The sequence below is a fragment of the Pteropus alecto genome, unplaced genomic scaffold (genome assembly GCF_000325575.1).
Source record: "Pteropus alecto unplaced genomic scaffold, ASM32557v1 scaffold190, whole genome shotgun sequence".
Classification (NCBI taxonomy): Eukaryota; Metazoa; Chordata; class Mammalia; order Chiroptera; family Pteropodidae; genus Pteropus; species Pteropus alecto.
Window position 1 is genome coordinate 3,390,766 of NW_006430462.1, and position 25,831 is coordinate 3,416,596.

The following is a 25,831-nucleotide window of genomic DNA, read 5'->3' on the forward strand; positions in this document are numbered from 1 at the left end:
AATAACACAGATAGAAAACTAAGGTCCAAAGAGGTTGATTTATCCACGGGCCACAAGAAATTAATTCCTTCATTCAAGAAACATGTATATAGTATGTATTATATAGGTGTATTAGTTAGCTATTTCTGTATAACAAATTACCTTAAAATGTAGTGACTTAAAACAACACATTTATTGTCTCACACTTTCTGTAGGTCAGGAAATTTTCAGATGGCTTTTCTGGGTTCTTCTGCTTCAAGGTCTCTCATGAGGCTGCAATCAAGGTATTTGACAGGGCTGGGGTTGCATCTGAAGGCTCCACTGGGGAAGGATCTACTTAAAGCATACATAGTTATTGGCAGGATTCAGTCTTTGCAGAAGTAGAAAGTCTTCGTTTCTTGCTGGCTCTTGGCTGAAGGCCATCCTCGGCTCCTTGCCACATGGCCTATCTAATATGGCATATTGCTTCATCAAAGTATATAAACCGAGAAGGCAACAGAGAGACCAAAGTCATAGTCTCTTGTAACCTAATCACAGAAGTGGCATCCCATCAACTTTGCCACATTCTGTTGGTCAAAAGCAAGTCATTAGTCCAACCCATACTCAGGGGGAGGGGATAATACAAGGGCATGACCACCAGGAGGTGGGGATCATTGAGGGCCATTTTTGAAAGCTGTCTACTACAGTTGGTACATATAATCATGTTTCTTTATTCTTGGATACATCTTTTTCTACTAGAGCAAACCATCTGATGATGTGATTGTAAAACACTAATATGTTCGCTGTGGTAGCTCTCCCCCCACCAAAAAAAAAAAAAAAAAAAAGTCTACATAATCCCTAGAATTTTTTAATATGTTTCCTTACCTGACATAAGGGACTTTGCAGGTATGATTAAGTTAAGGATTTTGAGATGGGGAGATTATCCTGAATTATCCAGGTAGGCCCAATATAATCACACAGGTCCTTATAACAGAGAGGCAGAGGATCAGAGTCAGAAAAGGTGATGTGATGCTGGAAGCAGAGAGAGGGAACGGGATGTGATGGTAAAAGTAGAGGCTGAACTGGTGCAGCCACAAGCCAAGGAAGAGGGCAGCTTCTAGGAGATGGAAAAAGCAAGGAGCAGAGACTCTCTCCTTGAGCCTCCAGGAGGCTGACACCTTGATTTTAGTCCCATAAGATACATTCAGTACTTCTGACCTCCTGAACTATAAGATAATGAATTTATGCTGTTTTAAGCCACTAGGCTTATAGTCATTTGTTCTAGCATCAATAGGAAACTAATATACTCACCAAAGCACCTTGGGGAAATCCACTTGTGGAGCTTTTTAGGGAGCAAAGGGAGGCACAGGTATAAGATGATGGGCTTCCAACAGTTTTTCCTATCCTCTAGTGACTGAAACAATTTACATATTGTAGCTTCTACTTTTAGGAATGTATTTGTAGTTCAATACTAAATTCTATCAACAGAGAACAGGTAAATTTCTTAGAGTTAGTTATATAGGCCTCACTCTTCAAAATAAAAATGTGGCATTTATCAGGGGACACTAAGGCTTCCATTTTTTAAAGCTTGTTACTTGTTATTTATTTGTGCCTTAGGAGTGGAAATATTGGCTGAAATGAAAGTACCTGGCATGAAACGCTTTTCCTTCTGGGTATTTCACAGCTAGATGTTGTGAAATTCTCTTGTTTTTCTTTTTTTCTCCAGTGCCTGGAAACCTCGGCTGCTATAAGGATCATGGAAACCCACCTCCTCTAACTGGCACCAGTAAAACATCTAACAAACTTACCATACAAACCTGCATCAGTTTTTGTCGGAGTCAGAGGTTCAAGGTAATGGCTCTGTAACTGTATATCTATAGGAAAAGATAAAGATGTAAATGCACTCTGCTGAGATAACTTTAAAAAAAGTGTAAAGCCATACAACTCTACTTTTCCGCCAAGGAGAAGTTGAAGGAAGAGTGGGGCTTGAGATTCAGGAGTGTGAGACAGCACTCTTGTCCAAAGACTGAAAGAAAAGAGGAAGAAAATCTCTAATATCTGCATCCCTATTTGACTTCTGACAGTTATGTATTTCCTTGTGCCTTTATATGTTATAAGCAGGGACATCTCTGGCTCCATGGGGGATCTGGGAATAAGTCAACGTAGTCGTTACTTCCTTGATACATTAAGGGACTCAGCCTGGACGCCAGTCCAAAATATTTTCTTTTCTTTCTATCCATTCCTCTAGCTGAAATTCATTCATTGGCTATCGAAGTTCAATAATGCTATTGTTTGTTATATCAAAAAAGAAAAAAGCTAACTTCGTTCTTTCCTTCCTCCCTTCCTCCCTCCTTCCCTTCCTTCCTTAATCATTCAGTCAAAAGGCCATTAATCATGCCCAAGCAAGGAGAATAGCTTGGCAGGGTTCAGGGCCTATGTGAGAAAGGTGAGTGAGCAAGGCAGTTGACCCAACATGATCAAGTGATTGGTTGCTTGCAAAGGATTGAACACCTAAGTAAATATATTGAGGATAACAATATTCAGGAGCCAAGTTTCTCACTGTTGGAGAAGGGAGCCAGGGAAAACTGGAATGAAACTTATAGAGTTAGACAGGGATTGAAGTTATTGGTATAATTCAAGGTTTTTGATATGTATAGATATAGAAATAAATATAAATATGAAGGGGTGTGTGCGTTTACATGTATCTCCCGTAGCTGTGTCCACTAAGAGGTCCCAGGAACAGTGACACACTGGTGATAGAGAACACACTTAGCACTGAGATATTGGTTTCTAAATACTGTTCTCCACTAAAAAGAACTAGGGCTTGTTGGAGAAAACTGCTAATTCTAGAGCTGGTTCTAAGAAAGAACAAGGTGATCCTGCAACATCTTGTACAAGAAAGTAAGGAATGATAGGGACTTGTCAAAAGGCACAGGAACCAGATTGAAGGGGCTCCCACTGGCCAAATCCAACATAACTTGAGCTTCAAAACTAATAATGATAGCAGTAAATATATCTCATTGAATAAAATAAGAATCCACAAAAACTGGAGCTCTTTATTAAAGAAAAAAGAAAATGAACCTCTATCCTTACATGACACCATAGACAAAAATTAACTCTGAAAAAGCTGTGGTACTGGCATAAAGATGGACATATAGATCAATGAGATAGTATGTAGAGTCTAGAAAGTAACATATATATTCTTTAAGGTCAACTGATTTTTGACAAGGGTGCCATATCACTCAGTGGGGGAAAGAATAGTATTTTCAACAAATGGTTTTGGGACACCTGAATATCTACATGCAAAAGAATGAATTTGGACCACTACTTCATATCATATGTAAAAATTAACTAAAAATGTTTAAAGGATCTAAATGTAATAGCTAAAACTATAAAACTGTTAGAAAGAAGAATAGGTATAAATATACATGACCTTGGATTAGGCAATGGTTTTATAGTTATGATACCAAAAGCAGAAGCAATCAAAGGAAAAATAGATAAATTGGACTTCATCAAAATTTATATTTTTTGTGTGTCAGGGACACTATTAAGAAAGTGTAAAAGCAACTCAGAATGGAAGGAAATATTTTCAAATCTTATATCTGAATAAGGATCTAATGCATAGAATGTATAAAGAACTCTTACAATGTGACAATAAAAAGACGAACAACCCAACTAAAAAAATGAGCAAAGGATTCGAATAGACATTTCTCCATAGATATACAAATGGCCAATAAGTGGATGAAAAGATGCTCAATATCATTAGGGAAATGCAAATCAAAACTACAATGAGATACCACTTCACAATACATAACATATGATGGCTATAGTTTTTTTTTTAGAAAGAAAAAGGATAAAAACAAGTGTTAGCGAGGATGTGGAGAAATTGCAACCTTCATCCATTGCTGGTGGGAATGTTAAATGGCACAAATACTTTGGAAAACAGTCTTGACCGTTTCTGAAAATGTGAAATAATTACCTCATGACCCAGCATTTCCACTCCTAAGTATCTACCTGAGAGCGATATGTTCACGCAAAAATGTGTACACAGATGTTCATAGCCAAAAAATGGCAACAACCCAAATGTCCATCAAATGACGAATAAACAAAATATGATATATACATACAATGGAATATTATTCAGACACTAAAAAGAAATGAACTACAGGAATACTTTGGAGATATTATGGGTTCAATTACATACCACCTCAATAAAACAAATTGTCACGATAAAGTGAGACACAAAGTTTTTGGTTTCCCAGTATACATATAAGTTATGTTTACACCATACTGTAGTCTATTAAGTATGCAATGTACATACCTTAATTGAAAAATACTTTATTGCTAAAAAATGCTAACCATCATCTGAGCCTTCAGAAAGTTGTAATCTTTTTGTTGGCAGAGGATCTTGCCTCAATGTTGATGGCTGCTGACCGATCAGGGGAGTGGTTGCTAAAGGTTAGGGTGGCTGTGGCAATTTCTTAAAATAAGACAACAATGAAGTTTGTGCACTGATTGATTTTTTTCTTTCACAAACAGTTTCCCTATAGCATGCAAACTGTTCGATAGCATTTTACCCTCAGAACTTCTTTCAAAATTGGAGTCAGCCTTCTCAAATCCTGCTGCTGCTTTATCAACTAAGTTTATGTAATATTCTAAATCCTTTGTTGTCATTTCTACAATCTCACAGCATCTTCACTAGGAGTATATTCCATCTCAAGAAACTATATCTTTGCTCATCCATGAGAAAAACTCCTCACCTGTTAAAGTTTTATCATGAGATTGCAGTAATTTGGACACATCTTTAGGCTCCATTTCTAATTCTAGTTCTCTTGCTATTTCCACCATGTCTGTCGTTACTTCCTCCACTGAAGTCTTGTACCCTTCATAGTAATCCATGAGGGCTGGAATTGACTTCTTCCAAATTCCTGTTAATGTTGACATTTTTACCTCTTCCCATGAATCGCAAATGTTCTTAATGGCATCTAGAATGGTGAATGCATTCTAGAATGTTTTTAATCTACTTTGTTCAGACCTGTTAGAGGAATCACAATCTATGGCAGCCATAGCCTTACAAAACTGTATTTCTTAATAAGTCAAAATGAGTCCTTGATCCATGGGCTGTAGAATGGATGTTAGCAGGAACGAAAACAACATTAATCTCATTGTACATCTCTGTCATAGCCCCTGGGTGATTAGATGCATTGTCAATGAGCAGTATTATTTCCAAAGGAATCTTGTTTTCTGAGCAATAGGTCTCAACAGTGGGCTTCAATAAACCATGTTGTAAACAGATGTGCTGTCATCCCAGCTTTGTTGCTCCATTTATATTGCACAAACCGAGTAGGTTTAGCATAATTCTTAAGAGTCTTAGGATTTTTGGAATGATAAAAGAGCACTGGCTTCAACTTAAAGTCACTGGCAGCATTAGCCTCTAACAAAAGATTCAGCCTGTCCTTTGAAGCTTCGAAGCCAGGCATTGACTTTTCCTCTATAGCTATGAAAGTCCTAGATGGCATCTTCCAATATAAGGCTGTTTCATTTACATTGAAAATCTGTTGTTTAGTGTAGCCACCTTCGTTAATTATCTTAGCTAGATCTTCTAGATAATTTGTTGCAGCTTCTACATCAAAACTTGCTGCTTCACCTTGTATTTTTATGTTATAGAGACTGCTTCTTTCCTTAAACCTCATGAACCAGCTTCTGCTAGTTTTAAATTTTCTTCTGCAGCTTCCTCACCTCTCTCAGACTTCACAGAATTGGAGAGAGTTAGGGCCTTGTTGTGGATTAGGCTGCGGCCTAAAGGTATATTGTGGCTGGTGTGATCTTCTATTCAGACCACTAAAATTTTCTGTGTATCAGCAATAAGGCTGTTCCACTTTCTTATCATTTGTGTATTGACTGGAGTAGCACTTTTAATTTTCTTCAAGAGCTTTTCCTTGGCATTTACAACTTGGCTAACTGTTTGGCACAACAGGCCTAACTTTCAGCCTATCTCGATATTCAACATGCTTTCCTCACTAAGCTGAGTCTTTTCTAGCTTTTGATTTAAAGGGAGAGATGTGTGACTCTTCCTTTCACTTAAACACTTAGAGGCCATTGTGGGGTTATTAATTGGCCTAATTTCAATATTATTGTGTCTCAGAAAATAGGGAGGCCCAAGGCTGGTCATGGGAATAGTCAGAAGACACACAACTTTCATCGATTAAGTTCACTGTTTTATATGAGCATGGTTCATAGCACCCCAAAACAATTACAATAGTAACATCAAAGATCATTGATCATAGATCACTATAACAAATAAATAATAATGAAAATTTTGAAATATTCTGAGAATTACCAAAATGTGGTACATTGACATGAGATGAGCAAATGCTGTTGGTAAAATGGCGTCAATAGACTTGCTTGATGCAGGGTTGCCACAGACCTTCAATTTGTAAAACAGACAGTATTTATAAAGTGCAATAAAGTGAAGCACAATAAAACAAAGTATGCCTGTACTGATGCATGCTACAACATGGATTAACCTTGAAAACATTAGGCTAAATGAAAGAAGCCAGACACATTGGGCCACATATTTTATGATCTATTTATATGAAGTGTCAAGAATATTCAAATCCATAGAGACAGAAAGTAGGTTAGTGGTTGCCAGAGGGTGGGAGGTGGGAGGAATTGCAACTAACTGCTAATTGGTACAGGGTGTCTTTTCGGGGTGATGGAAGTGTTCTGGAATTAGATAATGGTGATTATTGCATAATATAGTGAATATACTAAGAACCACTGAAATACAGACTTTAAAAATGGTAAATTTTATATTATGTAAGTTATGTCAATTAAAAAAATTAAAATTATTAAACTCCTAGAAAAAATACAGAAAATGTTATGACATTCGGTTAGATAAAGATTTTTTTAAACAGGGCACAAAAAGTACAAACCATAAAAGAAAAAGTTGCTAAATCAGACTTATCAGAATTAAAAACTTACCTTTAAAAACCAAAGTTAAGAAAATGAAAAGGCAGGCCACATACTGGGAGAAAGTATTTTCCAAACATATCTGATATAGAATATATAAAGAATTCTTACAACTCAATAAGACAACTTAATTTAAAAATGGGCAAAACATTCGAAGAGACATTACACCAAAGAAGATATATAGATAACCAAAAGATACATGAAAAGATGTTCAACATCACTAGTTATTAGGAAAATGCAAATTAAAACCACGATGAGATACCTCTGTCTATTGACTAGAATGACTAAAGTTAAAAATTCTGAAAATACTAAGAATTGGTAAGAATGTGGAACAACTGGAATTCTCATAGACTGTTGATAGGAATGTAAAATGATGCAGATGCTTTGGAGAAAGGTCTTGAAGTTTCTTATAAAACTAAATATATACTTATCTTACAACTCAGCAATACCACAAGGGAAATGAAAACCTATGTTTACACAAAGACTATGCTTTAACAGTCATGGCCGCATTATTCATAATATCCCTAAACTGTAAATAACCCAAATACTCATTAACTGATCAACAGATAAACAAATTGTAGTATGTCTATAGTATGGAATACTACTTAGCAGTAGAAAGAAAAGACACAGTGAGACAAACTGATACACACAATAACATGGATAAATAGCCAAAACATTATACTAATTGAAAGAAGTTAAACACAGAAGACTACATACCGAACTCAAAAGATTTTAAGTCTAGCTGTAAAATGTAAAACTATAAAACTTTTAGAAGAAAACAGGAGAAAATCTTCATGCCCTGGATTTAGGCAAAAAGTTCTTAGGCATGACACCAAAAGCATGATCCAAAAAGAAAAAAGTGGTAAATTTTAATTTTGACTTCCAAAATTTAAAACTTTTGCTAAAAATACAAGAGAATAAAAAGAAAATATTTGCAAATCATGTTTGCAACAAAGTACTTTGTATCCAGAATCAGAATGCATTTTAAAAAAAAACAAAACTAAAAACTCAATAGTGAAAAATACCAACCCAATTGAAAAAATGGGCAAAATATTTTAACAGATACTGTACCAAAGAGTTTATATAGATGGCACATGAAAAGATAGTCAACATTATTAGCCATTAGGATAATGCAACTTAAACCCGCAATGAGATACCATTATATACCTATTAGTATGACTAAAATGAAATATGCTGAAAATAGCAAGTGCTGACAAGGATATGGAGCAACTGGGACCCTCATACATTGTTTTTGTGAATATAAAGTGGTACTGTCACTCTAGAAAACCATTTGGCAGTTTCTTATAAAGTTAAACACATTCTTATGATACAACCTAGCAATCCTATTTCTAGGTATTTACCCTAGAGAAATGTAGAATTATATTCACACAAAAATCCACACAAATGTTTATAGCAGCTCTATTCATAATCATGAAAAACTAGAAACAACCCAGTGGATTAACAAACAGTGGTACATCCATGCAATGGACTACTACTCAGCAATAAAAAGGAGTCAACTATTGATACGTGCACCAATTTGGATGAACCTCAGACATTATGCTGAGTAAAAGGAGCCAGTCTCCAAAGGTTACATACTATATGATTCCATTTATATAATGTCTTATTCTGTTTTTTTGGGCTGTTATAACAAAATTACCATAGACTAGATGGTTTAAACAACAAACATTCATTTCTCACAAGTTCTGGAGGCTGAGAAGTCCAAAGTCAAGGTTTTGGCAGGTTTGGCATCTGATGAAGGCTTATTTTCTGGTTCATAGGCGGCTTTGCGCACAAGACCCAATCACTTCCCAAAGGCCCCACTTCCAAATACCATCATACTGGGAATTAACTTTCAACATATGAATTGAGGCGAGGACATGGACATTCCGTCTATAACATATGATATTTTTGAAATGGCAGTATAGTAATGGAAAACTAATTAGGAAGGGAAACTATCAAGTGATATCATGAGAAAGATTATTGAGATGATGCACCCCTTTCTGTATCCTGATTGTAGTGGTGATTGCACAAATCTGTGCGTGGGTTAAAATTTATAGAACTATACACTAGATAAATAGTTTTACTATATAGTAATATAAAAAATAAAAATTTTAATAGGACCTATAATGAATTTGCTGGGAGGACTTACTACCCGATAAGGACTTACTACCCGAAAAGGCACTTACTACCCGATACATAGTAAACATTCAATAAAATGTTTAACTGTTATTATTATTAATGTTTTAAGTTTATGGGATTCCTATCTCCCACCCCCATTAAAACTTACTTAAATACATTGGAAATGCAGACATTTAAAAGGGATGCTCACTGAAGGGGAAACGCAGTAGTGGTGCACAGTTGCTGATCAATGTGTAATGAAGTGTTATGGGACAAGGGAGAGGTCCAAGGGGAAGCATGGGCTGAGAAGATGAGGCTAGTTGCTTGCTGGGGGCTGACCTTGCCAGACTCCTTCAGGTCATTTGATACCACTGATTGATGCTTGATACTCATCAAGTGCTGCTTCTCTGTTGTGACAGTTTGCTGGGATGGAGTCAGGCTATGCTTGCTTTTGTGGAAACAATCCTGATTACTGGAAGTACGGGGAGGCAGCCAGTACTGAGTGCAACAGCGTCTGCTTCGGGGATCACACCCAGCCCTGTGGTGGCGATGGCAGGATCATCCTCTTTGACAGTGAGTATGCCCTGTTCCGATTACTGTTGAAAACACAGGAACCTTTGGGCCAGGGGAACAAGCTTGCCTCCCTTTCCTTCCTTCCATTTATTCATTCATTTACTTGGCACTACTTACTAAGCACCTACTGCAGGTCAGGCACTGACCAGACCCTGGGGATACAGCTCTGAAGAAGAAGTCTCAGCCCCTGCCCTCTGGAAGGGAGAACATTCATTTAACAAGTAATTAATTATAGCTGTGCCACATGCTTTGAAGAGACACAGCCTATTGTAAGATACATAGCCAACCTAGAAAAGATGACCTTTCCAATTTGATGTAGACACTAACATAACTGTTCAGCATCAGCTTTAAGATCCTCTTGTTTTAATGTAATTTCCAAGCCCTTTTAGTGTTTTCTTAGGCACTTGGGATTTATATCTTATTGTGATGCAGCTGAGAAGAGAACATAAGTTGTCTTCCAGGCCCGGTACTGAGTGTGCCTGACCCATCTCCTCTCTGACCTGCTGCGCTTGTGAGATGCTGGCTAGAGGCAGAGTGTGTTCTGAATAGGTTATGGATCTGGGGCCTTGACCTCTCCAACACCTTCTTCTAACCTCTGGGACACCTGATCTCTCGTCATAATCCACCCGCATCCACTCAGTGGTAGTGAGACTTTGTGAGAGACATAGTACCAGTATCTGGTATCATAGTACCAGGTTTTAAGATGGTAGAAAGAAAATAGTCACAAACAAGGCAGACAAAAGGAAAGGTTGTGATTACTAAGATACACTATGGAGTTTGTAATGGCTTTGTTATACTCTTTACATCTCGACTAGGCAGAGTGGCTCAGTTTTAAGCAAAAATGTCATATAATGTATTAGTTTCCTAGGGCTACTATACCAAATTATCACTAACTGGGTGGATTATAAGAACACAAATGTTTTATCTATTAGTTTGATAGTCTAGAAGCCTAAAATCAAGGTGTTGTCAAGGCCAGGTTCCCGCTCAAAGCACGAAGAAAGAATCCTTTGCCTCTTCCTAGTTTCTGATCATTGCCAGTAATCCTTGGCATTCCTTGGCTTGAGCTGTATCATTTCGATCTCTGCCTCCCTCTTCACATGGCTGCCTTCTCTCTGTATGTGTCTATGCCTCTGTGTCTCTCTGTATCCCTCTATAAGGACACTAGTCATTGAACTTAGGGCCCACCCCGATTGAGTATGGCCTCATTTAATTTGATCACATCTGTACAGACCATATTTCCAAATAAGTTCACATTCATAGATACCAGGCATTAGGACTTGACATATCTTTTTGGAGGATACAATTCAACCACGACATTTGGTGACTGTAAAACCCAGCCCAAGTTTATAACTGAGCCTGTCACAGGTTATAGCTTAGACATTGCCTAAAGTGTGTCAGTTTTTTGCAGGAAGGACAGGGGAAGGATTGGCAGGCAGAACTCACAAAATTAATTGTTGGCCTTTTTAGTTAAGTGCGCCCATTGGAGACTGCCAGTGGCTTCCTCCACATCATGTTATAGAAGGCAAATGCTCAGTTTTAGTACCTCTATTAAAGCTAAATACTGAACCTTGGCTAACATTTAAGGAAGAATAGTTAGCAAATAACATGCATTGTACATTTTTAACCTTTCATTTCCAGAGTTATTATAAAGTCCTCTGCCGTGATAACCCAGGAGAGGATGTTTGCTAAGCTTACAAATACTCTTAAGTGAAAAAAGAAAGGAAATAAACATTAAGTACCTAATATGTATTAAGGCTTTATATAAATTATCACATTAGATCCTCCCAGTTGCCATCTGAGGAAGGAATTATTATCACTGATTTTACGGAAGAGAGTCCTAGGATGTGGAGAAGACGAATAATTTGCTGAGCCTCATATGCTGCCAACAAGCCGTATGTGGGAGTAGCCAGTAAACAGAAGCAGGGTGTGTGGGTTTACTACCTATTTTTCTGCTTTAAACAGAATATTATGTTAATTTTTTAAAGCGGAAAATAAGTGTTGGTGAAGATGTGGAGATGTTGGAACACTCATACATCGCTGGTGGAAATGTTAAATGGTGCAGCTGCTTTGGGAAACAGTCTGGCAGTTTCTCAAAACATAAAACAGGCTTACCTGTGACCCAGCAATTCCACTCTTCAGTGTATCCCCATGAGAGTTGTAAACATATGTTCACACAAAAACTCGTACACGAAAGTTCATAGCAGCATTATTCATAATAGCCCAAAGTGGCAACAACCCAAATGTCCATCAACTGATGAATGGATAAACAAAATACAGTAGAGGCATACCTCATTTTGTTGTACTTCACTTTATCGTAATTTTTGTTGTACTTCTCAAATATCACAATTTTTGCAATTGAAGGTAAGACTCTTTACCAGCAAAAAGATTATGGCTTGCTGAAGGTTCAGATGGATAGTTACCATTTTTTAGCAATAAAGTATTTTTTAATTAAGGTGCATACATTTTTAGACATAATGCTATTGTATACTTAATTGACTATAGTATAGTGTAAACATAGCTTTTTCGTGTGATTCACTTTATTGTGATATTCACTTTGTTGCAGTGACCTGGAACCAAACCCACAATATCTCTGAGGTATGCCTGTAGATTTATACAAGGGAATATTATTTAGCCACAAAAAAATGAAGTATTGACACATGCTACAACATGATGAGCCTTGAAATCATATGCTCAGTGAAAGAAACCAGATGCCAAAGGCCACGCATTTTATGATTCCATATATAGGAAATGTCCAGAATAGGCAAATCCATAGAAACAAAAAATAGATTGATGGTTGTCAAGGGCCGGGTGAGGGCAGAATGGGAAGTGACTGCTTAATGGATATGGGTTTTCTTTTGGGGGTGATGAAAAATTGGAATTAGAAAGTGGTGATGGTTATACAACATTGTGAATAATGCCACTGAACTGTACACTTTAAAATGGTTAAAATAGTGAATTTTACGTCAATAAAAAATAGAATATAATTTTTATATAACCATTTAGCACATTTTTATTAGATATCTGCTGTGTGGCAGATAAAATTATGTTTTATTTAGTACAATGCCTCTGTTGGAGCTATAAATGGAAATAATTTGGTTTAAATTCAATCATGTATAAAATATCATCTTTGGTGCTAAAAATATATCTAGGAGATAGTATTGGGCCTCACACCAAGGTGCATTAAAATGAATTTAAAACAATGAAAATAATTACTGTCTATTGAGTGCCTGCCAGGTGCTTTATTTTGTTATTTGATCCTTGAAACAGCCCTGTTGGTAAGAAAACTGTGCATCAAAAGATAGAATAATTTGTACAAGTAAATAAGTGCCAGAGCCAGGTTTCGAACCCAGGTTTGCCACATTTTTATTTTTTCTATTTTCAGCAGCTAGAATCTCTTTTATTAACAATAATAAAATAGATCATAATAACAGATCCAGTTTAATGCTTTAAAAGTATGTGAACAAAGTTTGTGCAGTTGTTCTGATTATTATTAAACTGACCCCTTCTGCAGCTCTCCAGAGGCCGCCCTCTCTGGTGTCCATTCACTCAAGGACTAAGGTTTGCATTCTAAGAGGGTGCCTACTCCAGTCTTCAGAGGCCCTGATAAAGTGTTGATTGGCGGGGGCCCCTGACGATAGCTAACGCTGTTAGCTCATACCCTACAGCTCTGCAGAGAAAGGTACAAGATGCAACACTGTAAAAATAATTTCTAAAGTTTCATCTACTAGAGAATGAAATAGTTTAAAGAGCTTGAGTACTGCCTCATGGAAATCCTTATGATCCATTGCATAAGGCTGAGCATTTTGGAGATGTTGCCTGCAGACTGTCCCATAATTTGGAAGGACAAAGATGTCATTCGAAGGAAATTGAAGAAGTTAGATGGTGAGAAAGGGACCAGGTTATAGTCTCTGTGTCCCAGAACATCAAGCTCTGCTACCAGTGTGTCTTGAACCTGGGTCTCAGTCAGAATGTCAGTAAGATCCTCCTGTTCTCTGCTCGTTACAAAAGATCATTGCAGACTCCTCAGCTCAAGAGGCACTTAGGCTGCATTTGCACCTCAGGAGAGAGACTGGAGGCAGCTGGTGGAAGCTGTCTGCTCAGTCATCATTGGTGCATCAAGTAATTTGTCATAGGCTCTATGGTTGATTTTCCAGCAAGCTCTCTTGAACTTAGGGAGGTCTGTGTTCTATGTATAAACGCAGCACTGATGGAGGCTTCAGAGCCTCTACTGCCCCCAGAATTTAATTTATTGAATTAACAGAACCAAATAGAAGATCAGGTAGGCCGGAGTCAACATGAGATTACAGGCACTGCCCAAGCTGGCCTCATGGGCCTCCCTCAGCTTCTCAGCACTGAAGGGATAAGTGAATCATATGGATTGGGTCTTACTTTTAACATTAGTTAAGCACTTATAGTTGTGGGGCACTGTGCTCTTCACTTTCCATGTATTCTTTCCCTTAATCCTCAATACTGTTAATCAGGTACTGTTATCTTTATTTGCCATATGAGAAAATTGAGGCTTATGAAAATTCAGTATCTTGCCCAAAGACCCAGAAATAGTGATTCTGCCCTCATGGAACTTATATTTTAGTGGGAAGGAAAGAGATTAAAGATGAAAAGGATCGAGAGTCCAAGGATAGGATCTAACAACTGGGACTTCATTAGTAATTGGATTTCATTGGCTCCAAGATGCTATCAATTGTAAGATGTAGCATTATTTTACATACCACTAAGGGGAAAAAAAGGCCTCCAATTAAACAATGACATGCATTGATCGAGAGACACATCCCAGGTTTATGTTGCAGGCTAATCTCCCCTTCAAAAAATAAGATCTTGAAGATATTCCTAAGTTTCTAGTGTTCTACTATATCACTAAATTTTAATAAATCCATCATAGATGTCATGTGTTCTCAAAATTGCTGAATTGGACATGCTGTCAGTGTGGCACACATCTGGGAATCGAAAGTTCCAAGCTTTTTTTTTTCTTATTTTTAATCCAGATTACAAGTTAAATAATTATATTTATGTGTTATATACTCTTTTTCCTTTGCGAATGCTTATTTTCTGAAAAAGATTCAAATGAAGACTGTAATCATCAGTTTTAAAATTCGTGACAACAACCAGGCTGTCCATGCTTACCCTCAGTAATTCTTTTAAAAAAAAAAAAAATAAATTTATTTATTTAAATTAGTTTCAAGGATACAATCCATTGGGTAGACATCTATATCATTCATAAAATGATCCCCCCAATTGCTCCCTCCCTCCCCTGACCCTCCCTTAGCCATCATATTAATGATAACTGCATTCCCTGTGCTGTGCTCCCCATCCTCCTGCCCAACTATCAACTACTAATTCGTACTTCTTTAATCCTTCACCCCATTCTCCCAGCACCCCAACCCCCCTCCCCCAAAAGTTCCAAGTTTAAGGTCTGCCTTTGCTGTTGAAATAACAGTTTAACCTGGATACTTCTATTCTTTCCTAAAATAATAATAATAATAATAATAGAATAGCTATTTACCAGACCTTATACCTAAACATTTTACACAGATCAATGCATAATTCTTATAACTCCATGAGGGAAAAACTATTGTTATTTTCATTTTATAGACAAGGAGACTGAGGTACATGGAAGTATCTTGCTCAAATTCACAGTTAGTACCTGGTAAAGTCAAGATTAGAACCTAGGAATTCTTTTTTTTAATTTAGATTTATTGAGGTATAATTTACACACAGTAAAAATTACCCTTTTAGTTGTACAGTTTGGTAAGATTTGACAAACGTATATACACAATCAAGATATAGAACATTTTTATCACTTCAAAAGTTATCTTGTGCCTTTAGCAGTCAGTCCTCTCCTCTACCCCCAGCCCTTAGCAACCGCTGCTGATCTGTATTCTATCTGTATAGTTCTGTCTTTTGAGAATGTCACATAAATGGAATCATACAGTATTTAACCACTTCTGGCTTCTTTCACTTAGAATAATGCTTTTGAGATTCACCTATGTTTCAGTAGTTCCTTTTTATTACTAAGAAACATGCCTTTGTACAAATGTATCAGTTTGTTTATGTATTTACAGCTAACAAACATTGGTCTGTCTATGATAAAGGTGTTATAAAGCTACTAAAAACGTGTGTGTTTGTGTGAGCATGTTTTCATTTCCCTTGGGTAAATACCTAGGAGTTCCAGGATTTCTGAGTCTCATGTTAAGTGCATATTTAGCATTTATAAGAAACTGCTAACTTTTCCAAAGTGGCCATACCATTTTGCATTCTGACCAACAACATATGAGACTTCTAGTTGCTCCGCATCCTTGCCTGCATTCTTGTATTGTCTGTTTTTTCCGTGTTAGCCGTTTTAGTAGGTGTGTAATAGTAACTCATTGTGGTTTTAATTTGCATTTCCATAATTACTAATGGTGTTGAACATCTTTTCATGTTCTTATTTGCCTCCTGGTATCATACTCTTTTAGCTTAAAGAGGTTCCTTCAGCATTTTCTCTAATGCAGGTCTCTCAGCTTTCATTTGGGAAAGCTTTAATTCACCTTCATTTTTGAAAAATATTTTTGTTGCATATTGAATTTTATGCTGACAGTTTTCTTTCGGTACTTCAAAACTATTGTTTCTTTGTCTTGTGCCTTGTATAATTTCTAGGGATGTGCGCTCTATTTTTGTTCCCCTATATGTAACCTTTTCCTTTCTTCTGCTTGCTTTTGGGATTTTATCTTTGCTTTTGGTTTTCAACATTTAACTATGACATGTCTAGGTATGTTTTCTTTGTTGTTTTTTTTTATTTTTGCTTTTTAACTTATTTGCTTGGGGTTTGCTGAGATTCTTAGATTACTTTTCATTGACTTTGGAGCATTCTTAGCCATTTTCTCTTCAAATATTTCTTCTGCCCTATTCTCCTTTTCTACTCTTTCTGGGACTCCAATTACTTATTGTTAGATCATTTGATGTCCCACGATTGTTGGATGCTCTCTTTTGCTCTTTTCACTTCTTTTTTTCTGTGTTTTATTTTGAATAATTTCTATGAACCTGTCTTCAAATGTTTTGATTCTCTCCTCAGCTTTGTGCAGTCTATTTATAAGCCCATCAAAGGAGTTCTTCATCTCTGATATTGTTTGTTTTACTTCTAGCATTTACATTTAACTCTTTTTTTCTAGTTTCCATATCGCTGCTGACATCTGTTCAAGCATGTTGTCCATCTTTTCTACTGGGTATTTTCTGTATTAATCATGTAGTCTCTGTCTGGTAGTTCTAATGTCTGGGTCATTATTGAATCTGGTTTTTTGGATTGGTTTATCTCTCCTTTTTAAAAATTGAGATGTAATTGGCATAGAACATTGTATTCATTTCAGGTTTACAACATAATGGTTTGAGATGTATGTGTATATACATATGTATATATTTACTAGATGTTTTATCTCTTGACAATGAATCTTTTTTTTTTTCCTTAATTATTTTCTTGCTTTTTTGTGTATGTTGAAATATTTTACTGACTTCCATACACGATGCATAGAAGATTGGTAGAGGCCGAGGTCAGTAGAGCTTACACCTGGAAATAGGCAGGCCTCCTTAGTGTGGGGATTGAGCCAAACTGTCAGTAGTGAGCTGGGTTTGGGTTTTCTTATTTCTGTCATTACCTTCATTGCACATCAGATTTCAGATTCCTCCAGTGATGAACTGCTGTTACCTTGTGCTTAATGTGGAGCCCGGGATGCCATTGTTTTTCGTTTTTTTGTTTTTTTTTTTTCCAGTGTTTCTGTTCCACCCTCAGCTTTGAGCAGTTTCTATATGCCTATGCCACAGAGAGGACCTTTTCCATCCCTCAGTGGCAGACTGCTGTTGCTTGTTACTTGGTCCTATGATCTTGGTGAGGTCAAAGGCAGTGGTGGTGGAAGGGGGATCTTAGTTCTCCTGCCCATACTCATTCTTAGACAAGACATGTTACTGGGCCTCAGGGGTGGGACCTCTTTAGCATCCCGGCACACCTCTTCCCGGCAGCCAAACACTGCCTTGCATCTGTGGTGGCTCTCAGGAAAGAGAGAGTTTCCTGCCCCTGCTTTACAATGGTTCAGGATCCTGGGGCTCAAGGCAACCAGGGGCTTATAGCTTTTGCTTCTGCTCTTTCCCCAGAAGCAGTAGATCTTTGTCTGGTTACTTTGGCAGGAAGAAGAGCTTTTCCTACTCTCTCTTCCCAGAGGCAAACAGGTTTTGCTTCTGCCCTGGCCATAGAAGCAAGAGGATTTGCTGCCCCTCTCCCAGCAGCTGAAGGCTTTGCTTCCTTTGCAAGGAGAGTCCAGGAAGTGGCAAGGTTTCGCACCTGTTTCCCAGCAACAGCTGATCACACCCATGCCACCAAGGGGGACTCTTTGGTCTGCTGCCCTACCTCAGTCACTCTGGTGGGCACTGGGCGGAAGCCTGCATAGAACTGCTTGCAAGTGAGTGCAGACTCCTGCTGTGTCTGGAGCTCCTGGTTATCCTAGACTGAGAGACTACCCCACATTCAGCTTTTTGGAATTTGGTAAAATTTTAGCTGCTTTCTTCTTACTTGCTACTATGGTGGCTACCTCTTCCTCTCATGCTCTGTCAAGGATAAAACACTTTTGTATGGCCTGACTCTCCTCAGAGGGGCTTCTTACTATTTAGAATTGAATTCCATTTGTCTTCTTCAATCCAGCTTTCTGAAGGGTCGAAGAAAAGTTTTGAGCTTTTTCTCACTGTTCGGATGGAAGCAGCATTCTCTTACTGCTTTCTATGTCCTAAAGGGAAGTGGAACTCCCCTAAAGTCTGCTTTTTAAATCCCAGCCCTACACGCCCTCTCAAAGACTTTCATTTCTAGCACCTTGTTTATATACTTCACCACATAAGATATGGTGAAATAGTCGTATCTCCTTCCCAGAACCCTCAGATCAAAAATAGGAGTTCAGAGGAATCAAATGTGCTAATACAGTGATCAGAATTGAGTGAGTCTCCACTATGCAGTCAGTTCTCATGTCAGTTTCCCTCTTGAAAAATGTGTGGACCACCATGTGAGCACTGCACCTCTAAGGTGTCAGGGATGCCCTTCTCTTTTTACTTTACCTCGTCGAGTACCTCCACAGCAAAGAGGTCCCAGAGTTTTCATGTGCTTTATGTCATCTGTCCTCACACATTCATGTGATACAGGAGCAGGTGGTGGTCTTTCCATCCTTAAAACTGAAAGAAGCAAAAGTCCTGGAAGTGAAGGATCACATGGCCCAGCTGGTCCCAAACCCAGACTCTCTGACTCCAGCCAGGCCCCCACCTAGGTCGCACCACTGTTCTATGTGCTAATTCTAAGGTCTCCTGGGCAAAAAAAAAAAAAAAAAAGCCTTCACAGTCATTCGTTCAGGGCTTAAGTGATTCATTTTGTGATTTGATCCTGAAACATAAGACAGTCTGGTTTTATAGGCCGAAAAAATGACATCTCAAACTGGATAACATTAGTTAAGAAGAGTTTTGTTTGTAACAGATTGGAAAGCGAGCCCTGTGGCTGAGCCCCAGGCTGAGTGTCCTTTTGTCTTCCACAGCTCTCATTGGTGCCTGCGGTGGGAATTATTCAGCCATGACTTCTGTGGTCTATTCCCCTGACTTTCCTGACACCTACGCCACAGGGAGGGTCTGCTACTGGACCATTCGGATTCCAGGAGCCTCCCATATCCACTTCAACTTCACCTTATTTGACATCAGGGATTCCGCAGACATGGTGGAGCTGCTGGACGGCTACACCCACCGCGTCCTGGTCCGTTTCAATGGAAGGAACCACCCACCTTTGTCATTTAACGTCTCTCTGGATTTTGTCATTCTGTATTTCTTCTCTGATCGCATCAATCAAGCCCAGGGATTCGCTGTCTTATACCAAGGTAAGACTCCCCTGTGTGTCCCGGGCTTTGGACAGTTCTTGCCGGGAGGTCCATGAGTCAGGAGCTTGCAGGTTTTCCCACCAACCTTTTCATAACTCGTATATGTGTCATGATACAGAAGAGAGCTGGAACCTGTCGATTTTGCTGTGTTAGGAATTCTAATCACAGTTTTCATGGGAGGATTAAAAGAACAAGTAAAAGGACGAGCTGAGATTGGTAGACTTGGAAGGCTCTAAAGAGGTCATTTGGTCCATCCTTCTGCCTCTCATCGTGATTTGGTTCATCCTCCTGCCTCTCAGGATCCCAGCCAATCCCAAAAGCCTGGTATCCCATCTTTCTTCAAGTCCTCCTAAGGCAGAGTCCCACTCTCTGCCCCTGTAATGTGGACACATGTGTTCTGGGCACATCTTTGTCAGCACATGAGAAAAACAGTGGGAATATAAGACCTAGGCTTTGTCTTGGATGTCAGAGGCCTTAAGAGTTTAGTCATCATGTGCTACGGGAAGTCAGAGGGAGGAGACCTCCCTGCAGGTGGGACAGTCTTGAAGAATAGGTAGGATTTGGGTCATTAGATAGCAAGGAAGAGGGTCTTCCAAGCAGGAGCAATAGCTGCAAAGGCACAAAGGTGGGAAAATGATAAAGCACGCTCAGATGTCCGTGAAGAGACCACTTAAATGACTGGAAGTTGACAGCTCATTCCTTCTGTCTCCTTCAGGTCCAGGGCCTGGCAGGTTCTGCTTTAAGGCCAGTGGGTCCAGTGGGGAGAATTGCATCCAGAATTGAATCAGAGAAAATAGCCTTTCTACATAACCAGTGCTATCTCCTCCATAGCTCTTCACTGTCTTTATCAGCTTTCCCCTACTTAATTCCTTTTTATCTTCCAGCCGTCAAGGAAGAACCGCCACAGGAGAGGCCCACTGCCAACCAGACACTGGCCGAGGTGATCACAGAGCAGGCCAACCTCAGCGTCAGTGCTGCCCGGTCCTCCAAAGTCCTCTACGTCATCACCACCAGCCCCAGCCACCCACCCCAGACCGTCCCAGGTAGCAGTTCCCAGACGTCATCAAAGGGGGTGGAAGCCACAGAGCTTGAAGGCAGCAGTGTTGGCAGTTACAGACACAGAGCACTCTCGGGTGTTTTCTCATTCCAAAGCTGGTTGGGGGTCCTGGCTCTGTGACTCTGTCTTGGCCTTTGGGGGATATTTTCTCATTAGCTTGATTCCTTAGTCCTTAGGAAAAAGTGCTCACCTGCATAGATTCAACATGTGTGCTTTTTGTACATTGCGATTAATCTGCTAATCTAGTGTTTTCTCACGTTGAGAATATCTTTCTAGAGCTCCAAGCTGTAGCTCCCTAAATTCATTGGCAATTTCAGCGTCATTCATTCATTCAGAAGATATTTAAGTGCTTTAATGGTGCCAGGTGCTGTTATAGGCACTGGACTATACAGTGAACCAAACAAAATCTGCCCTCCCATGGCTTACAAGTGAGAGGAGAAAGACAAGAAGCAAAATAAAATCGGCGATAAGAGCTGTGAAGAAAAGTCTTGCAGGAGAGGGATAGACAGTGGTCTACAGTCTGTGGTTTAAGCTGGCTAACTTGGTTGAGTACAAACCTCCATTCTTTCTTTTCTGCCAAGGCAGTTAGGGCCTTTATGAGCTGACAGAGCTGCAGAGTACCGTTAGCAATTACCTAGCCTAGTGCTTTTCAGACTGTTCCTTAAGTCTCCTGTGGGTTTCACCATAGAAGATCAGAGACAAGAGCCCCTGCAGTACTTGCTCTGTGTCATTTGTGTATCCCAGTAGGATTTCATAGGTCACATGTCTCATTCCTCAGAAAAGGAAACTGAGGCCCAAAGAGTTTATGTAGCTCATCTGTAGTTGCACAGTAGATCCAGTGGTAGAGACAGAATGTACACCACCCCTTTCAAATCTGAGTCCAGCATACTTTGGACTACACCACCGGCCTCTCTCCAAGATGGAGCTCTAGAGCCAGGCGAAGTGCACAGAAGGCCAGGACTCCATGCCTTCCTGGCTCTCAGCTAGGTTTGGTGGCTGCCCCCACCGCATGGTGCTCCTCAGCCAGACTTGCATCTCTGAGTGTTCACTCAGGGCTTCCAACAGACTTCCTTTTGAAAACTGAGCTCAGACAGGTCTGGTAAACCCTGGTTTTTGCCTTTACAGGATGGACAGTGTATGGCCTGGCAACTCTCCTCATCCTCACAGTCACAGCCATTGTAGCAAAGATACTTCTGCACGTCACATTCAAGTGAGTACAAGAGAGCTGCCCAGTTCCGGGAGGGGAAGCCTCAGGAGTCCTTTTCTACTATACTTCATTTTCTGGGTACAATTGTAATATCAAAACATGATTCCAAAGCCCTTAGTCCTAGGGAACATAAGGCAGTAGACATTCTTCATTCTCTGTAGAGTGAAATATACATGGACAAATCTCACTAAGATTTGAGGGATTGTGTTTGCTCCTGTGACCAAAGGATGCAATTTCAAGGAAGATTGAAACAGTCTGGGCATAAAAAGCAACAATTTCCATTTTTTTGCCTTGTGCCGGCCCCTTAAAGAGATCTTGACGCGAAAGCAAAGATTCCTAGGACAGCACCATGCATTTTGCCTGGTGCCTTCTAGAAGAAATTGGGAACCATTCTCAGGAAGAGAATTCTAACATTTTATTAATTATTGCTTAATAGTGATTTTAAGGTAATTATTTAAGAATCTCATGGCTTATTGAATCCTTCAATTCTGACCAATTTGGAAAAAAAAACGTTTTCTTCCTTTACTTTGTTGCTCAGGTTTAACAGTCCTGCCTTCCAGGAAAGGGGCAATTGTTCGTGCTGCCGAAGTGTGTGTGCTTATGGAGGGGAGTTCATTCTAATTTTTTCTGGACTCCTGCTCTGTCTTTCCTGTGGGTCTCAGTCCAGGCTCTCTTCCTTTCTTTTTTTCCTCAGTTTTATTGTGATATAATTGATATACAGGCTTTCTCCATTGCAAGGCCTTCCTGCACATTGGTGTCCAGTGAAAGCCACCTTTTTCCTGACCTTCTCACCAGCCCTCTGCCACAGATTCTTTTATACATTAAATGCTGCCGGCTCCTCCATTGCCCTGTGAAGGCTGCCCTCGGCCATACTGCGATCACCCGTAGGCCTCTCCACTCTGCACTTCACATTTTTCGGTGGAAATAATGTCATTATTGCTTACTGAGTGTACTAGGATGCTTGCTCACGCTCTCTCTCTCTCCCTCCCCGCCCCCCATATATATATATATATATTTTTTTCCTTTCTTTTTTTCTTTTTAAGTTGCAATTCACATGTTCTGGAAGCCTCTGAGGCACAGTCCTGTCCACGTGTCCTCTATAGTAGTAGGAGAGCAGGAGGCTTCCTACAGGGCCCAGCAGCTTACAGCACACTGAGATCCTAAATTACATGTGACTCCCATCTGACATTGGAGTCCGTGTACAACTTCCCTGCCAAGCAGCACTGGTGGTAAGGCAGGACCCACTGCAAGCAGAGTGGTTTTGCCTTTATCCCATTTTAACTAGGTGGGCTTCCACGTAAATGTCACTTGAAAAAAAACATTTGTTACCAAAAAAAATTTGAAAAGTCATAATCTCTGAAGAAGCCCTTTTCACGTTTGGATAGTTCTGCCAGTTACAAAGCTCCTCGTTATCCCGAGCTGGAATCCGCCCTGCTGCACTCCCACCTCACAGGACTCGTTTCGTCAGCACAATAGTCCTTCGGATCTCTAAAGGCAGCTCTTAGGTCTTTCCTGGGACCTCACCTCACTAAGCATCCCATTTCATAGGTACACATAACTCATGATACGGTAGGTTGTTTTTATGCTTTGTTCTACTATACTTGAAAAACTACGCTATTTTTATTTGACAGATCCCATCGCGTTCCTGCTTCAGGGGACCCTAGGGATTGTCGTCAACCAGGGACATCAGGGGAAATCTGGAGCATTTTTTATAAGCCTTCTACTTCAATTTCCATCTTTAAGAAGAAGTTGAAGGGTCAGAGTCAACAAGATGACCGTAATCCTCTTGTGAGTGACTAAAAGCTACCCCCTGTGCCCAGGACATGAGGTTCCTCTGAGCTCAAGGCCACAAGAGACCACCTCTCCCGTGGTTTCCTCTGACCATCTTTCCCCTGCCTCTCCGTCAGCCTCTTCAGGGGCACCACCTCTGGCCTGGGAACAGGTGCCCCGCTGCAGGGGCAGGCATAGCCTGGATTCGTCCTGCTTCATCAGCTGCACTTAGGAGAGAGACTCAAGTTTCCTACATCTGTCTCTCTCTCTGTGATCTAGGAAAGAGGATATCAAGACGGCGGGGCTGAGATGATAGAGTTGGTTGTGTCCCAGCACTGGGTTCAGGTACATTCTAGACGACGTCAGGTGGTGGGTAGGTGTAGTGTATATCAAGTCTTACTTCCTTCTTCTCTGTTTTGTCCACACACAGATCACTTTCTCCTGGTCTTTATGGTTTGTAACAGAGCCAGACAGGGATAATTCTGAGGTTCTCTTGAGGGTTGGCCTGGTCCTGTACTCCTGGACATTAGCACCCCCAAAGTCCTAAAGAGGGCCTATGACCTGTGCTGACTCTGGAGCTTTGCTCCCTGGATGCTGGATGAGGATGATCCCCTCCCAGCTGGGAGGGTCTGAGACTTGGGAATGGTGATCCCCATTCACGTCAAACCTGACACTTTCCACATACAGGCTTCTTTCTATGGCTTCTTTCCATAGCTTGGTAACCAGCAGAGCACGCTTGAGAAGCGGTCATATAAAATATCCATTCAGTTATACACGTAACCGATGTTACCGAAAGCTTTTATAGGTGCTCAGTGACTCCTTGTTGGATTGGATTTGTCTGGCCTTGTCCCCAGCTTGTGGTCCTGTGGAAACTGAGGCTGGCCTGTATCTCTTCTTGATTCTCTAAGCTGACTCTCAGTTCAGAACAGGGAATATAAATATCGTGGTGTAGCATTTAGGCAGCGTTATGTGAAACAGGGTGCCAGCAGTCTCTCCTATAGGTGTCCTTCATTTTTAAAGAAGATCAAGAACACCCCACAGCTTGTGTTCTCTGCAGCCCTCTCTGCGCCTTCTTATGACAAAAGAGTGGGGGTCAGAATGGCTTGGTAGGGGAAGAGAGGGCTCTTGTGGAGAGGGTTCTCGTCCCTGATCCCACACTACCCTGCCCCTCAGGTGGGAGGTGAATCTCGGAGATGGCGTGAGGAGTGAGAGGGAGGGTTTGGGAACAGGAGACCTGCAAGTGCAGTAGCCACTGGTTGTGAGAGTCATTGCCATCACCAGTTTGGAATTCCCCACCATCCACAAGCGGGCTTTGTCAAAAGCATCTGAGAAGAGCAGACTGTGCCCCTGAAGCCCAGGCCGAGCCTTTGGCAGAACATGACTCTCCCAAAGGCACTTGGGCCTGGGCCTTGCTGTGCCTCTGGCCTCACAGGTTCCCTCTTTGAGCACTTTTCTTCCCTCCCCCAAATCCCTAAGTCACTGCCACCCATGATCCTTCCTGGGGTTCTGCCATACTGGCAACCCGTCTGTAACTGGCCATTCCCCAAAAGACAGGGCTATGTGGGGCCAGCTAGGAGGTGTCTACAGGGAGAGGTGACATTCAGCTACAGGAGAGATGCTAGGAGCTGGCAGGCAGAGGGGCATTCAGAGGAGGGATATGGGGCAGTGTCTCCATAAAAGGCGCTGCCGTAGGCACCATGTGAGGCCTGCCACAGGCATGGAGCTGCTTGGTGCTGTCCTCACTCTTTGATCTGGAAAGGGTGATTACCCTGGAGCAGCTGTCCACAGGCCCCTGGGTCTGCAGACAGAGGTCTGTCCCATATAATGACCACTGGAAATACACCGACACGTGCAGTCTCCCCTCCAAGCTATTCCTGGCGTTTGCAGAATCTCCTCTTGAACACAAGTGTCAGGTGTGTACACTCACAGAGGGCCTTGTGCTGTGAATAGATCCATCTGCAGCACAAAGGGAATGTGGAATTTGGCGAAGGGTCCACCCAGCCAAGGGGCAGTCGTTCAGCTGCCTGGGGCTTACTCTGGTCACTGGCCTTTGGGTTATCCTGTGGGCCCACCCACCAGCCTTGCTTACCTCACACCTCTGGTCCCAGGGCCCAAGCCCCAAGCCACTGTGCTGTCTGAGCTGCAGCTGCATCAGCCGTTTCTCAGAAATCCTGGAAATGCTGGTGGCACCATAGTGCTCTCCTTCTGGCTGGTCCTGGAACTGCCTGGTGCCGCCAGGATCAACTTGCTGTCCAGGGAGGGACCACAGGAAACCCAAACCAGCCTCAGGAC

The 25,831-nt window shown here is 40.6% G+C and overlaps 1 protein-coding gene across 1 annotated transcript in view; it reads left to right on the forward strand.

The window, feature by feature from the left end:
- The window catches only part of KREMEN1 (kringle containing transmembrane protein 1), a gene marked incomplete at its 5' end in the record, with an annotated part of 62,418 nt that extends 36,593 nt beyond the window's left edge, over window positions 1-25,825 (forward strand). Inside the window, 6 exons of the mRNA XM_015590589.2 lie at window positions 1,685-1,809; window positions 9,468-9,621; window positions 19,173-19,505; window positions 20,390-20,548; window positions 21,688-21,772; window positions 23,401-25,825. Of these exons, the coding sequence (XP_015446075.1) occupies window positions 1,685-1,809; window positions 9,468-9,621; window positions 19,173-19,505; window positions 20,390-20,548; window positions 21,688-21,772; window positions 23,401-23,569 (1,025 nt within the window). The remainder of the gene's footprint in view (window positions 1-1,684; window positions 1,810-9,467; window positions 9,622-19,172; window positions 19,506-20,389; window positions 20,549-21,687; window positions 21,773-23,400) is intronic.
- Window positions 25,826-25,831: the final 6 nt, after the last annotated feature.